The sequence below is a fragment of the Haematobia irritans genome, chromosome 5, assembly GCF_050003625.1.
Source record: "Haematobia irritans isolate KBUSLIRL chromosome 5, ASM5000362v1, whole genome shotgun sequence".
In the NCBI taxonomy this organism is placed as follows: Eukaryota; Metazoa; Arthropoda; class Insecta; order Diptera; family Muscidae; genus Haematobia; species Haematobia irritans.
The window spans coordinates 156,194,140-156,209,349 of NC_134401.1; the positions used below are offsets into that span (position 1 = coordinate 156,194,140).

The 15,210-nt window shown below is 29.6% G+C and overlaps 1 protein-coding gene across 1 annotated transcript; it reads left to right on the forward strand.

The window, feature by feature from the left end:
* The first annotated feature begins 1,639 nt into the window (after positions 1–1,639).
* fd59A (forkhead domain 59A) lies at positions 1,640–15,210 on the forward strand. The gene is made up of 2 exons (XM_075310494.1): positions 1,640–2,659; positions 13,640–15,210. The coding sequence occupies exons 1-2, from the start codon at positions 2,223–2,225 to the stop codon at positions 14,778–14,780; spliced, it is 1,578 nt and encodes a 525-aa protein (XP_075166609.1). The 5' UTR covers positions 1,640–2,222; the 3' UTR covers positions 14,781–15,210.

Consider the following 15,210-nt stretch of genomic DNA (forward strand, 5'->3'; position numbering starts at 1 on the left):
TTAAAAAATTATTTGATACCATTAATTTTTGTGATTGATTTTTGTTTCAATTAAAAAATTTCTTGAATCAATTAAATTTTTAATTGAATATTTTTTAAAATTCAATTACGACTTTAACCCTCTAATGTCCCAATTTTTTTGCCAACTGATTGCCACAAAAGCAAGAAAACTAAACAAGAAAAATTTATACGGTAAAATTCAGTATAAGCTGTAAAGCCTCTTTAAGAGTTTTAATTAAGTTTCCTTTTTATTTTACCCATTTTTTGTTGTTTTAAGGTGTGTTTTTCTAAAAGCTTCCTGATTTAATGAAGCCCGCCTAAAGGCGAGATTGGGTATTAGAGGGTTAATTGGAAATATTTTTTCTGTATATGCATTGCCATAAGAACGTCTAAGGAATATTTTAAGACTTTTCATGGCCAAAGAACAAACCGAAAGCCTTTCATGAAATTCTTAACGCCCGTGCATGAAATCGTGAACATATGTTATCTCTTTGATTTTTTGTGAATGTTTCCATTTCATTTTGTTAATGTCCGTTTACGATTTTAGAAGGTAATTTTTTTCTATTAGTGCACAAAACACTGTGTGCAAATCTGTTGTATTTAACCGATTTGGGATTACGCCATTTTATGTTGTTGTTTTAAATAAAATGATACATAGGAGGAAGAACAACCAACCATGCCAAATAACAACCTAACCAAACATACTAACACACCCACACAAACGCAGCCATAAGCATATACCATACAATCAAACCCTAACATCCTAGTGCAATCGTTAATACACACAAAAGCAAGAGGAAGAACAGAAAGACAACAAAAACAAACACATCCTTTGTTTGTTTATAAAGCTACAAAACAATCTCAGTAAGGATTCATCCCTTTAGGAAATTAAGCACCCACTTCTCTTCCTATGCGGCGTGATTTAAGTTGAAAAATCCCTCTGACAAGGGAGTAGAACATGACAAACATGAGGCTAGGACATATTGATGATGAGAACCATAGTATTTTCTCTTTCATTCTCCCATATATACCCAGGCATAGATTAAAGGAGAATTGTTTAATATGGTTCTCTGTCTCTCTCTCTCTCTCGCGCTGTTTTCTCTTCTCCCATATAGTAGATGCAAACAAATGAGGAAGTTTATTGTTCTATAGAGACAGAGAAAAGAATTAGGTATATAATGGGAGGCGGGTGTAAACAAAAAATGAGTGAATTTAGTTAACTTGGGTGCCCAAAACGAGTGACAACAGAGTGAGCGAGAAGGGTGGCCGGTTATTCGAAGGCTGCTCTCGCCTCAATGCTCAATGATGTTATTTTGTCATAAAACAACAACATAACAACAGTCAGCCATCCAGTGAGGATTATGCGAGAGCGGCGCTGAGGCGTCTGTAACGACAACGATAACAAAATGCGATGAAAACGACAGCGGTTACGGATAAATAAATGTTTGAGTTGTGAAGAAAAACATTTTTATTTTCCCCCCTCCCGCCCCTCTACCCATAACGGTAGGTAGAGTGAGAAAGAGATTTTCACTAATGCTGGCTGGGAGGCTGACTGGCTGGTTGGTTTCCGTTTCACAGGACTCTGTTGTGTCTACCCAGGCATTGCGCTATTGTGTTGAGTAGCTTTTGATGCTGGTGGATGTTAGGCTGATGCAAACCATCTTCTATTCTATGTCAGGCATTTGTAAAAAGAATTCCGCCGACGCCGGACAAAACGGTGAAAACGCAACACATAAGAAATATTTCAATTTTGGCGCGTTCATAGGAGAGAAAACTGGAATTACCGTTACTTTAAAGCTTAGCGCATAAAGGACAGACATTAAAAACGGAAATTAAAAACGAAAACGGAAACAAAAATGGAAAACTAAATAACCCGTAAACAAAATTATATATAAATTGTGTGCAAAAAAGAAACAAATTAATAATTTTCTTTTCAATAAAAAAACAAAAATGTAAATTTTTAACGAAAATTATTTTATCCAATAAACCTTGACAAAAAAAAAAAATATAAATTTTTAAATTTTACAAAAATAAAACAACCACAAAAAGTTCCTACAATAAAAATAAATAAAAATCTTGGCCATAAAAAGCCTCTAGAAGAAAAAATAATCCAAAGAGAAAAAAGAAAATATTTTGAAAACCAAGTGCATAGAAAAGTAAAACTATCCATGGTTCAAGTGAATAAAATTCAATTCATTTCAATTGTTATATTCTCTTAATACTATGCATACCTCTGCCGATTTAGTTGTTCTCAACTCTTGTCCTCCTACATCACACCTTAGCCATAATAGGCCTCTGTCTCCCGCACCTGTCCAGCATTTAAAACGCCGATCTTCTTCAAATTTAACAACATCATCATCATCAACGAACAATTCTGGAATATCGATGGCCAATTCAAATCAGCATCATCATCATCCTCATCATTCTTCACATCAACATAACCATCATCAACAACAGCCCTCATCAGCTCCTTCCTCGTCATCATCGTCACATGAAGAAAATACTGCGACGGCAAATAACAGTGACACAGATGCGGATAAAATTAATTCACCTTTAGTTAAGCCGCCGTATTCCTATATTGCCTTGATTACCATGGCTATACTACAATCGCCCCAAAAGAAATTAACTTTAAGCGGCATCTGTGATTTTATAATGTCAAGGTAAGTTTCACTCTCAGGGCAATATCGGTTTTCGGAACCACTTGTTGGTGTTAGCACAAATAATTTTTGTTTGGTTTTGTGAAACGAAATTTTAAAAACAGACGTTTTAGACAAACTTTCATGATTATTTTTTTTTGTGGACAAATAATATTAGTTTGATATGTGTTTTTCGTTTGGGCATGAATAAACAAATGTTTCAAGGAAGAAATACAAAAAAATGTTTATTACACTGAAATCTCTCAAATTTACCAACATTCAGAAAAGCGGACAACTCTCAAAAGTGGACAATTGTCGTGAAATATTTGCTAAATTATAACATTAATATTAACCTCTCTTAAGTGAACACCTCCCACATTTGAGAGTTTCTTCTTTCCCCATTAATTTTTTCAAGCCCGTTGACTTGGCTGTGGTTTCACTAGATAGTAGATAGGGACAGTAGGAATCTCGTTAATTATTCGCTGTAATTTGAATATCGTTAATCACTGGATTGTGGGATCGGGCTGGCGTTGTCTGTTCGTCGGTCTCTATATTTAAATCAAGGAATGATGAACATGATCATCTCAAAAGCATAATGTTAATTTTTCACTAAGAACAAAAAACATTTTCTCGGATATTATGTATATGACAATATTTTTGTGACAAAACTGATTCCCATGGTCCCTATGGAAAAGTAACATTCATTCAAATTTTTTTAAAATGTGTTACGGTTTCACATATGGTGTGACACAGCGCTCGAGTGTGGTTCGATGTGGGCTTAGCCCCTCATCCCTACCTCAGACTATTTACTGCAGTGTAGTTTTTTCGTAACAGGCTCTAGCCAGCTTGGATTCGTCTTTTTATTTTTATCTCGTTTGGAAGCAGATTCTTCAAAAATATAAGAAGTACAATATCGATGAGTGAAACGATTCTCCTTCTAGAAAGAAAGAAAGACAAAGTTTAGAAAGAAAGACAAAAATTATTAGTCCGTGATTCGATTCTTGTTTTTGGGACATATGTAAGACATATCGAAAAGCCTTTGGATTCTGCACAGAAAAAAATATTTTTTGGTATAACTCACGAAGTTAAATAATTCAATTGTTATATCCTGCGCCACACTGTGGAACAGGGTATTACAAGTTAGAGAGTAGGTAGACATCCCAGCAAAAAAATTTGGAAGTTCTTTCAAAAGCACAACTTTAAAAGCACTTCCAGAAGATGCACTTCCAATGATGTTCTTTATTTTAACTACCTAGGAAGTTATTTTAATTCAATTTTTTATAATTTTATCTTTTTTGTTTCAAATAGGTTAAAAACAAAGTAAGAATTCATAAAATGGTACAAATCATTTAAATTTTGTCGAAAAAAATCCAATCTGAAAAAATTGTGAATTTTTGAAAATATTTGAGGTCAAACGTTTCCGACAAAGTATAAAAATTATTTATTTGACAAAATATCACAGAATTTCTTAATTTACATCCAAAACATTGAATTCGGATCACACCTAAAGAAGTGATGCAAATTCAGTGCAACGGCTGTTGAAATGGAGGACTTCTGTCCTATAACAAGCTCATGTTAAATTCATCGCTTCTGCGTCAATTTTGCACCACTTCCGGATCCAAAAAGAACATATTCATTACTTTTTTGGCGACGCTTTTTTTGCTGGGATATGGTGCCTTTGGCAATATTGTTCAGGGTGGTTGCCACTCGAGCCAAAAATAATCTACCAAAAAAAAAAAACAAAAAAAAAATATTTTGCAAAATTTTTATTACTATAGAAAGTTTTTTCAAAATTTTATTCATATAAAAAATTTTGTCAAAATTTTATTCATATAGAAAATTTTCTTAAAAATTTATTTCTATAGAAAATTTTGTAAAAATTTTATTCATATAGAAAATTTTGTCAAAATTTTATTCATATAGAAAATTTTGTCAAAATTTTATTCATATAGAAAATTTTATTTCTATAGAAAATTTTGTAAAAATTTATTTCTATACAAACTTTTGTCATTTTTTTTATTCATATAGAAAATTTTGTCAAAATTTTATTTCTATAGAAATTTTTGTGAAAATTTTATTTCTATAAAAAATTTTGTCAAAATTTATTTCTATAGAAAATTTTGTAAAAATTTTATTCGTATAGAAAATTTTATCAAAATTTTATTCATATAGAAACTTTTGTCAACATTTTATTCATTTAGAAAATTTTGTCAACATTTTATTCATTTAGAAAATTTTGTCAAAATTTTATTCATATAGAAAATTTTGTGAAAATTTTATATAGATTTCTATATTTTATTAATATAGAAAATTTTGTGAAAATTTTATTTCTATAGAAAATTTTGTCAAAATTTTATTTCTATAGAAAATTTTGTGAAGATTTTTATTTCTATAGAAAATTTTGTTAAAAATTTATTTCTATAGAAAATTTATTTCTTTAGAAAATTTTGTCAAAATTTTATTTCTATAGAAAATTTTGTGAAGATTTTTATTTCTATAGAAAATTTTGTTAAAAATTATTTCTATAGAAAATTTATTTCTTTAGAAAATTTTGTAAAAATTTTATTCGTATAGAAAATTTTATTCATATAAAAAATTTTGTCAAAATTGTATTTCTATAGAAATTTTTGTCAACATTTTATACATTTAGAAAATTTTGTGAAAATTTTATTTCTATCGAAAATTTTGTCAAAATGTTATTTCTATAGAAAATTTTGTCAAAATTTTATTTCTATAGAAATTTTTGTTGAAAATTTATTTCTATAGAAAAATTTGTCAAGATTTTATTTCTATAGAAAATTTTGTCAAAAATTTATATCTATACAAAATGTTGTTAAAATTTTATTCATATAGAAAGTTTTGTCAAAACTTTATTTCTATAGAAAATTTTGTCAAGATTTTATTTCTATAGAAAATGTTGACAAAAATTTATTTCTATATAAAATTTTGTCAAAATTTTATGTATATAGAAAAGTTTCAAAAATTTCAAAATCAAAATTTTATTTCTATAGAAAATTTTGTAAAAAGTTTATTTCTATAGTAAATTTCTTACATTTTCTTCATATAGAATATTTGGTCAAAAATTTAGTTCTACAGAAAATTTTGTCAAAGTTTTATTCATATAGAAAATTTTGTCAAAAATTTATTTCTATAGAAAATTTTGTCAAGTTTTTATTTCTATAGAAAAATTCGTCAAAAATTTATTTCTGTAGAAAATTTTGTCAAAATTTTATTTCTATAGAAAATTTTGTCAAAATTTTATTTTTATAAAAAATTTTGTCAAAATGTTTTTTTTATAGAAAATTTTGTGAAGATTTTTATTTCTATAGAAAATTTGGTTAAAATTTTATTTCTATAGAAAATTTATTTCTTTAGAAAATGTTATTCATATAAAAAATTTTGTCAAAATTTTATTTCTATAGAAATTTTTGTCAAAATTTTATTCAATAGAAAATTTTGTCAAAATTTTATTTCTATAGAAAATTTTGTCAAAAATTTATTACTATAGAAAATTTTGTCAAAATTTTATTCATATAGAAATTTTTGTCAAAATTTTATTCAATAGAAAATTTTGTCAAAATTTTATATATATAGAAAAATTTGTCAAAAATTTATTCCTATAGAAAATTTTGTCAAAGTTTTATTTCTATAGAAAATTTTGTCAAAAATGCATTTCTTTAGAAAATTTTGTCAAAAATTTTATTTATAAAATTTGTACCTCTTGGTTTGAGAGGAATATTCGACAAAATATACCAAGGCATAATGAATTCTACCAATCTACCAAACAGAAAAAAATCTACCATTTTTGGTAGAATTCTACCAATTGTGGCAATCGTATCCCTAAGCGAATATAGCCATGTCAGTATGTCTGTGAACACAGGCAGACTTCAAATTTGACACAAGTTTCTGTTTTGGAGCAGAATATAACCCTATTGCTTTTTGGAAGAAATCGGTTCAGATTTAGATATTGCTCACATTTATATATATCTCTCGCCCATAGCACTTATATGGTATCAGAAGTCAGTGTTTTAGCCTAATTTACTTGAAATTTTGCACAAGAAGAACATATGATACCATAGTCAAGTATGCCAAATTTGATTGAAATCGGTTGAGATTTAGAAATAGCTCTCATATATATTTTTCGCTCGATTTAGACGAATATGACCACAGACGCCAAAGTTGTACTCTGATTTGCGTGAAATTTGGCACGGGGAGTAAAATTAACATAGAAACTACACTAATAGAAAAAGTTTCTTTATGTTAACGAAATGTGTCGTTAAAAGTCAGCCAATGAAACAAATTCATTAATAGAACGATTTTTTCGTTAATATAATGAATTTTCTGCCAATCAACGTAACGTTTCGTACTATTAACGAATATTTTCATTGTATTAATGAAAATATTTCGTTATATCAACGAAAATTTTTCGTTGGCTGATTTTTAATGAAGTTTTCTTTGTGTGTATGCATGTCAATCGGTTCAGATTTAGTTATAGCTTCCATATATAGCAATTTCCGATTTGGCCAAAAATTGCCAAAATACCCACATTTTCCTTGGAAACTCGCCACTGTCAAGTCGAAAACTTGTAAAAATGACTTAAATTTGCCTATACTTCTAATACATATCTATCGACCGATAAATCATAAATACACTTTTGCGAATTTGCCTCAGAATTTATTCAGATTTAAATGTTTCCCATATTTCTCTTACTAACATTGTGTTCCAACCCAGGGCATTAACTGACTTAAATTTAATGTCTATAAAATTTGTAGAACTCTAACAAATTTTGCCCAGATCGGATCAGATTTAAATATATGTATATGGGGATCAGAGAATGAAGCCGCCGATTTTAGCCACCGCCGATTTTAGCCGCCGACCAGTTTTTGTCTGTAGAAGCCGCCGCCGAATATGTCGACACATATCGACTCAAAATTAGCCGCCAATAAATAAAAAACATTGATTAAAATCAGAAAAAAATGTATTATTGATTGTTGTAGTTTTTGTCAAAATTTTTAACTTCCCACCCAAAATCAAACAGTATCAAGTTACTATAATAATTTTGCAAAAATTTAGTTCAAACAAGTAAGGAAAGTCTAAAGTCGGGCGGGGCCGACTATATTATACCCTGCACCACTTTGTAGATCAAATTTTTCGATACCATATCAAAACCGTCAAATGTGTTGGGAGCTATATATAAAGGTTTGACCCAAATACATACATTTAAATATCACGCGATCTGGACAGAATTTGATAGACTTCTACAAAATCTATAGACTCAAAATTTAAGTCGGCTAATACACTAGGGTGGAACACAATGTTAGTAAAAGAATATGGGAAACATTTAAATCTGAAGCAATTTTAAGGAAACTTCGCAAAAGTTTATTTATGATTTATCGCTCTATATATATATATATATAAAGGGTGATTTGTTAAGAGCTTGATAACTTTTTTTTAAAAAAAAACGCATAAAATTTGCAAAATCTCATCGGTTCTTTATTTGAAACGTTAGATTGGTCCATGACATTTACTTTTTGAAGATAATTTCATTTAAATGTTGACCGCGGCTGCGTCTTAGGTGGTCCATTCGGAAAGTCCAATTTTGGGCAACTTTTTCGAGCATTTCGGCCGGAATAGCCCGAATTTCTTCGGAAATGTTGTCTTCCAAAGCTGGAATAGTTGCTGGCTTATTTCTGTAGACTTTAGACTTGACGTAGCCCCACAAAAAATAGTCTAAAGGCGTCAAATCGCATGATCTTGGTGGCCAACTTACCGGTCCATTTCTTGAGATGAATTGTTCTCCGAAGTTTTCCCTCAAAATGGCCATAGAATCGCGAGCTGTGTGGCATGTAGCGCCATCTTGTTGAAACCACATGTCAACCAAATTCAGTTCTTCCATTTTTGGCAAAAAAAAAGTTTGTTAGCATCGAACGATAGCGATCGCCATTCACCGTAACGTTGCGTCCAACAGCATCTTTGAAAAAATACGGTCCAATGATTCCACCAGCGTACAAACCACACCAAACAGTGCATTTTTCGGGATGCATGGGCAGTTCTTGAACGGCTTCTGGTTGCTCTTCACTCCAAATGCGGCAATTTTGCTTATTTACGTAGCCATTGAACCAGAAATGAGCCTCATCGCTGAACAAAATTTGTCGATAAAAAAGCGGATTTTCTGCCACTGATTTTGGTAATAAAATTCAATGATTTGCAAGCGTTGCTCGTTAGTAAGTCTATTCATGATGAAATGTCAAAGCATACTGAGCATCTTTCTCTTTGACACCATGTCTGAAATCCCACGTGATCTGTCAAATACTAATGCATGAAAATCCTAACCTCAAAAGAATCACCCTTTATATATATATATATATATATATATATATATATATATATATATATATATATATATATATATATATATATATATATATATATATATATATATATATATATATATATATATATATATATATATATATATATATATATATATATATATATATATATATATATATATATATATATATATATATATATATATATATATATATATATATATATATATATATATATTAGAAGTTTAGGAAAATTTGAGTCATTTTTACAACTTTTCGACTAAACAGTGGCGATTTAACAAGGAAAATGTTGGTATTTTGACCATTTTTGTCCCTGTGCAAAATTTCAATTAAATCGGAGTAAAAGATTGGCCTCTGTGGTCATATGAGTGTAAATCGGGCGAAAGCTATATATGGGAGCTATATCTAAATCTGAACCGATTTGGCTGATATTTTGCAAGTTTTTCGAGACTCATAAAATATTCGGATGTACGGATTTGAGGAAGATCGGTTGATATACACGCCAATTATGACCAGATCGGTGAAAAATATATATGGCAGCTATATCTAAATCTGAACCGATTTTTTCCAAAATCAATAGGGATCGTCTTTGAGCCGAAACAGGACCCCATACCAAATTTTAGGACAATCGGACTAAAACTGCGAGCTGTACTTTGCACACAAAAATACATCAACAGACAGACGGACAGACAGACAGACAGACAGACAGACAGACAGACAGACAGACGGACATCGCTAAATCGACTCAGAATTTAATTCTAAGACGATCGGTATACTAAACGATGGGTCTCAGACTTTTCCTTCTTGGCGTTACATACAAATGCACAAACTTATTATACCCTGTACCACAGTAGTGGTGAAGGGTATAAAAATTGGAATGAAATGTAAATTTTATTGTAAGATGGGTTGTACAACTAATCTCATTACCATTCGGATAACTTTATAATGGATAATTCTCCGCCGGCGAATAGACAAATTATTATCGGTTCAGCCGTCTAGCCCGCCACCCCCGGAGCCAATAAATTATTGTCAGCTGCCGCCCCCAAAAATGTTCGTCTTCATTCTCTAGTCCAGATATTGAAACATACAAAGTCAAATTTTGTGAAAAATTGTATAATTAATAATTATAATAAATATAATAAACATGCAAATAAATTAATTAAAAATAAATAAATCGGACTTATTGTAAATCTAAGTTAACGCGGTTGGTATTTTGTATGTCCACACGTTGTAGTTAATCCCGATTTTGCCACAACAATGTTCACAGTTTCAACAATTTGAAAACGCGTTGCATTCAGACGTTTTCAACATACCTGTTTCTCGAGATTGAAAATTGCGAATTGGGTTTGAATAAAAATTTTAAAAAATACACAGCAACAAAAATCTTCGCCAAACAAGTAGTGAAAATTTTCGTTTTGGGTCCGGAAGTGGTGCAAAATTGGCACAGAAGCGAGATGATGAGACGGTTTTCAAAAACAGACAATTTTTAGGGAACTATATAGCTTTAAATATAGGGAATTTAACATGGACTTTTCATATGTACTTCCTGTGTACTTAAACTAAAGAACATCTTTGGAGGGACATTTTTGGAATTGCTTTTAAAATTGTGCCTTTAGAACAGCTTCCAAGTTTTTTGCTGGGTATATTCAACAATTCTAAAATTCTGCAATATGACGTTTTCATCTTAAGGAATTTTAAAAAACAGCTTGAAATAAAATATAATTATTCTGTAAGTATTTTCGACATCTACTACGTGTCCGTTCTATGACAAGCCCATGTAAACCTCATTGGAGATGATCCAAGTTCCGGATCACAAGTTGGGGATCCAAACTACTTTTTTGGAAGCTCTTTTTGTTTTGCTGAGCTTTTAGAAGATTTTTGTAATTAAAATAAGAAGATTGTACTTAGTTTCTTAATCGACTCGGAGCAAAAGCCAGGTCACATGGTGAATGAATTACATTTTCAGAAAAATATGGTCGTATTAAGGACATTGGTATTGATTCCGAGCCAAAGATGAGACTGTTTTCAAAAACAGACAATTTTTAGCGAACTATATAGCTTTAAATCTAGGGAATTTAAATCAGAAATTAAAATTAGTATCCCAGCAAAAAATTTGGGAGTTCTTCCAAAGGCACAACTTTAAAAGCACTTCCAAAAGATGCACTCCCAATAATGTTCTTTAACATATTGTAACTACCCAAGAAGTTCTTTTAATTCAATTTTTTATAACATGTTTTTTTCATATTTTTAATGGGTAATTTTATTTTTTGTTTCAAATAGGTTAAAAACAGAGTAAGAATTCATAAAATGGTACAAATTATTAAAATTTTGACGAAAAAAATGCTAAATCCAATCTGAAAAAATAGTGAATTTTTTAAAATATTTGAGGTCAAACGTTTCAGACAAGCGTTAGAATCCATCAAAAATTATAAAAAATTATTTATTTGACAAAATATCACAGAATTTTTTAATTTAAATACAAAACATTGATTTCGGATCACACCTAAAGAAGTGATGCAAATTCAGTGCAACGGTTGTTGAAATGGAGGACTTCCGTCCTATGATGTTAAATTAACCGCTCTGCGTCAATTTTGCGCCACTTCCGGATCCAATAAAAACATTTTCATTACTTTTTTGGCAACGTTTTTTTTTTTGCTGGGATACAAATCTCATTTATGGATTTTTTCTTCTCTTTTTGTTACAGATACTTCAATGTAAAAACTGTTTTCTTAATTCAAACAAAAAAAATTAAACCAAATTTAGGAATTCCTTAAAATAAGTCTTAGCCTATATTTGAAGTGTTTTTATCTTAAATCTAAAGATTATAAATTTCAATTATTTTAACTCCAAAATGTAAAATTTTGACAAACGTTTATATAGAAATAAATTTTTGACATAATTTTCTATAGGAATAAAATTTTCACAAAATTTTCTATGGAAATAAAATTTTCACAAAATTTCTATAGAAATAAAATTTTGACAAAATTTTGTGTAGAAATAAAATTTGTATAAAACTTTCCATCGAAATAAAATTGTGACAAAATTTTCCATAGAAATAAAATTGTGACAAAATTATGGATAAATAAAAATAAAAATTTTCGATAAAAATAAATTTTGACGAAATTTTCTATAGAGCTATAATTTTGACAAACGTTTATATAGAAATAAATTTTTGACAAAATTTTCTATGGGAATAAAATATTCAGAAAATTTTCTATAGAAATAAAATTTTCACAAACTTTTCCATAGAAATAAAATTTTCACAAAATTTCTATAGAAATAAAATTTTGACAACATTTTCTGTACAAATAAAATTTTCTATAAAAAAAAATTGTTACAAAATTTTCCATAGAATAAAATTTTGACGAAATTTTCTATAGAACTAAAGTATTGAAATAGAAATAATTTTTTACAAAATTTTCTATAAGACTAAAATATTCAAAAATTTTCTATAGAAATAAAATTTTCACGAAATTTTTTATAGAAATAAAATTTTTACAAAAATTTTTAGTAGAAATAAAATTTTCACAAAATTTCTATAGAAATAAAATTTTGACAAAATTTTTTGTAGAAATAAAGTTTTCTATAGAAAAAAAAATTACAAAATTTCCATAGAATAAAATTTTGACAAAATTTTCGATAAAAATAAAATTTTGGCAAAATTTTCGATAAAAATACATCTTGGCAGAATTTTCGATAAAAATAAAATTTTGACGAAATTTTCTATAGAACTAAAATTTTGACAAACGTTTACATAGAATTAAATTTTTCCCAAATTATAAATAAATAAAATAAAAAAATAGAAATAAAATTTTCACAAAATTTCTATAGAAATAAAATTTTCACAAAATTTTCTACAGAAATAAAATTTAAACAAAATTTCTGTAAAAAAAAATTTTGACAAACTTTTCTATAGAAATAAAATCTCACAAAAATTCTATAGAAATAAAATTTTGGCAAAATTTTCAGTAGAAATAAAATTTTTACAAAATTTTCCATAGGAATAAAATTTTAAAAAAAATTTCTGTAGAAATAACATTTTTACAAAATTTTCGATAGAAATAAAATTTTTGACGAAATTTTCGATAAAAATAAAATTTTGACAAAATTTTCTTTAAAAATAAAACATTGATGAAATTTTCTATAGAACTAAAATTTTGACAAAATTTTCGATAGAGCTTAAATTTTAACAAACGTTTATATAAATTTTTGACATAATTTTCTATAGGAATAAAATTTTTCACAAAATCTATAGAAATAAAATTTTGACAAAATTTCTTTAGAAATGCAATGTTAACAAAAATTTTTATAGAAAGAACATTTTGACAATATTTTTTATAGGAATAATATTTTCACAATTTTTTTTTATTAAATACGATTTTTGTTAGGTAGTTTTTTGGACAGATCATTTAGAAATAAGGTCAGTTTCTCAAAGCCGTGTTAGTAGTTGTGGTGTCGATACAATAAAAAATATAAATAAAAAATTTCCAATTGCAGTATGAAAAAACCGCGTTAATTTGTAATCTCAAACAAAAAATGAAACTCCTTCGGAAATCCTGACTAAATCCATATACAGCCTTTTGTCCGCAAAAAAAAATAATATTTATTTTCTTATATATCTCAATTATGTCCTTTTTTACTTTTTTTACAGATTTGCTTATTACAAAGACAAATTCCCCGCCTGGCAAAACTCAATACGACACAATCTCAGTTTGAATGACTGTTTCATAAAGGTTCCTCGAGAGCCCGGCAATCCGGGCAAAGGCAATTTCTGGACTTTAGATCCCTTGGCAGAGGATATGTTTGACAATGGCAGTTTCCTAAGAAGAAGGAAACGCTATAAACGAGCACCGGCCATACAAAGATTTCCATTCACTTCGGTTTTTGGGACATTATCACCATTTTGGATACGTAAACCAGTACCCCTGGTACCGGTACACTTTAATGTACCCAATTTCCCGGGAGCGACACGAGATTGTTTCGATATGTTACATCCGCCAGCGGCATCTGAAGTTTTCGATTCGGTGGCTCTAAGAGGAGTGGATAATAAGAAATTTAATTTTTTCGCCAATGCCGATTTGTCCATGTATCCAAGGAATGCGGCGGCAGATAAATTTGAAGCATTTGCCCGAAATTCCCAAATGATGGCTGGAGATCGTTCCATTGTGGATATGAGTACTGCAACTGGTGACTTGGACAAAATGAAATTATATAGTTTTGGTAACCTGCCGGCAGGAAGTGATGAAAATGGCTTCAGTGCAGCAGCAGCGGCGGCGGCGGCCGGGAATCATCATCTACACCACAGCACAGGACTTTACGACCGCACCCATAGTTCTCAAGATTCAAATGATTCCGATGAAGATCGCATTGATATTGAAAGTCCCGATGAACAGGATTCCCATATATCCGATTCCATAGAAAGTTTAAGTACAAACCGTTTAGATGTCCAAGGGGATTCAGATGATTGTGAAGGTGAAAGTGCGAATGGAGATGTGAAACAACAATTGAAGGATGCCTCTTCATGTATTCTCCTGTTCAACACGAACTATAACCGTCCAGATAAGCAAATCCCAGAGATTTTGCCCAAAACCCACATAACAACCACAACAACACCACCCAGAATGGAAATGGGTCCTGCGACTATAGGAGATTCACAAAATGTCTATAAATCCTCCACACTATTGTCCTACGATTATGAACAAGGACGTACCACAAAACACAATGCAGCAAGAGATTTTCGCATAGAGACTTTAATAGGAAATACCAATGGACCAGAGACACCTTGTGATTGAAGATACTTCCGACTTCAGACCGACTGAGACGACAACGATTTGTAAAATAAGCGATAGAAGCTAGAGCCCATGGGTGATGTCGTAATTTTATTAAGATTTTTTTTTTTGTTTTTTTTTTTTTCATTTATTAAAAAAAGACCAATTTGCCGTAAACGGATGTGTTATCATCGTAACTACTACCATTGTAAATGTGAATCAAATTTTTTCTCCTCTTCTAATTGTCAAATGAATGAGATGCAAATAAAAATAAAAACCAACAAAATTCGAATCGAAAACTTTTAAATAAATATTTTTAGCATAAGCAATAAATGAAAACGTATATACTAAATAAAAAACAACAACAAATATTAAACACACACACACAAATTTTATTGTATGTAAATGTAATTGTATTTATTTCATTGTCTTGACTAGTTTTTAAGGAAATCTA

Excerpts from the sequence above, each read along its gene's own strand:
- fd59A (XM_075310494.1), top strand. The coding sequence starts at position 2,223 with ATGCATACCTCTGCCGATTTAGTTGTTCTCAACTCTTGTCCTCCTACA. Across the intron at positions 2,660-13,639 it reads TGTGATTTTATAATGTCAAG|ATTTGCTTATTACAAAGACA; the intron begins GTAAGTTTCACT and ends CTTTTTTTACAG.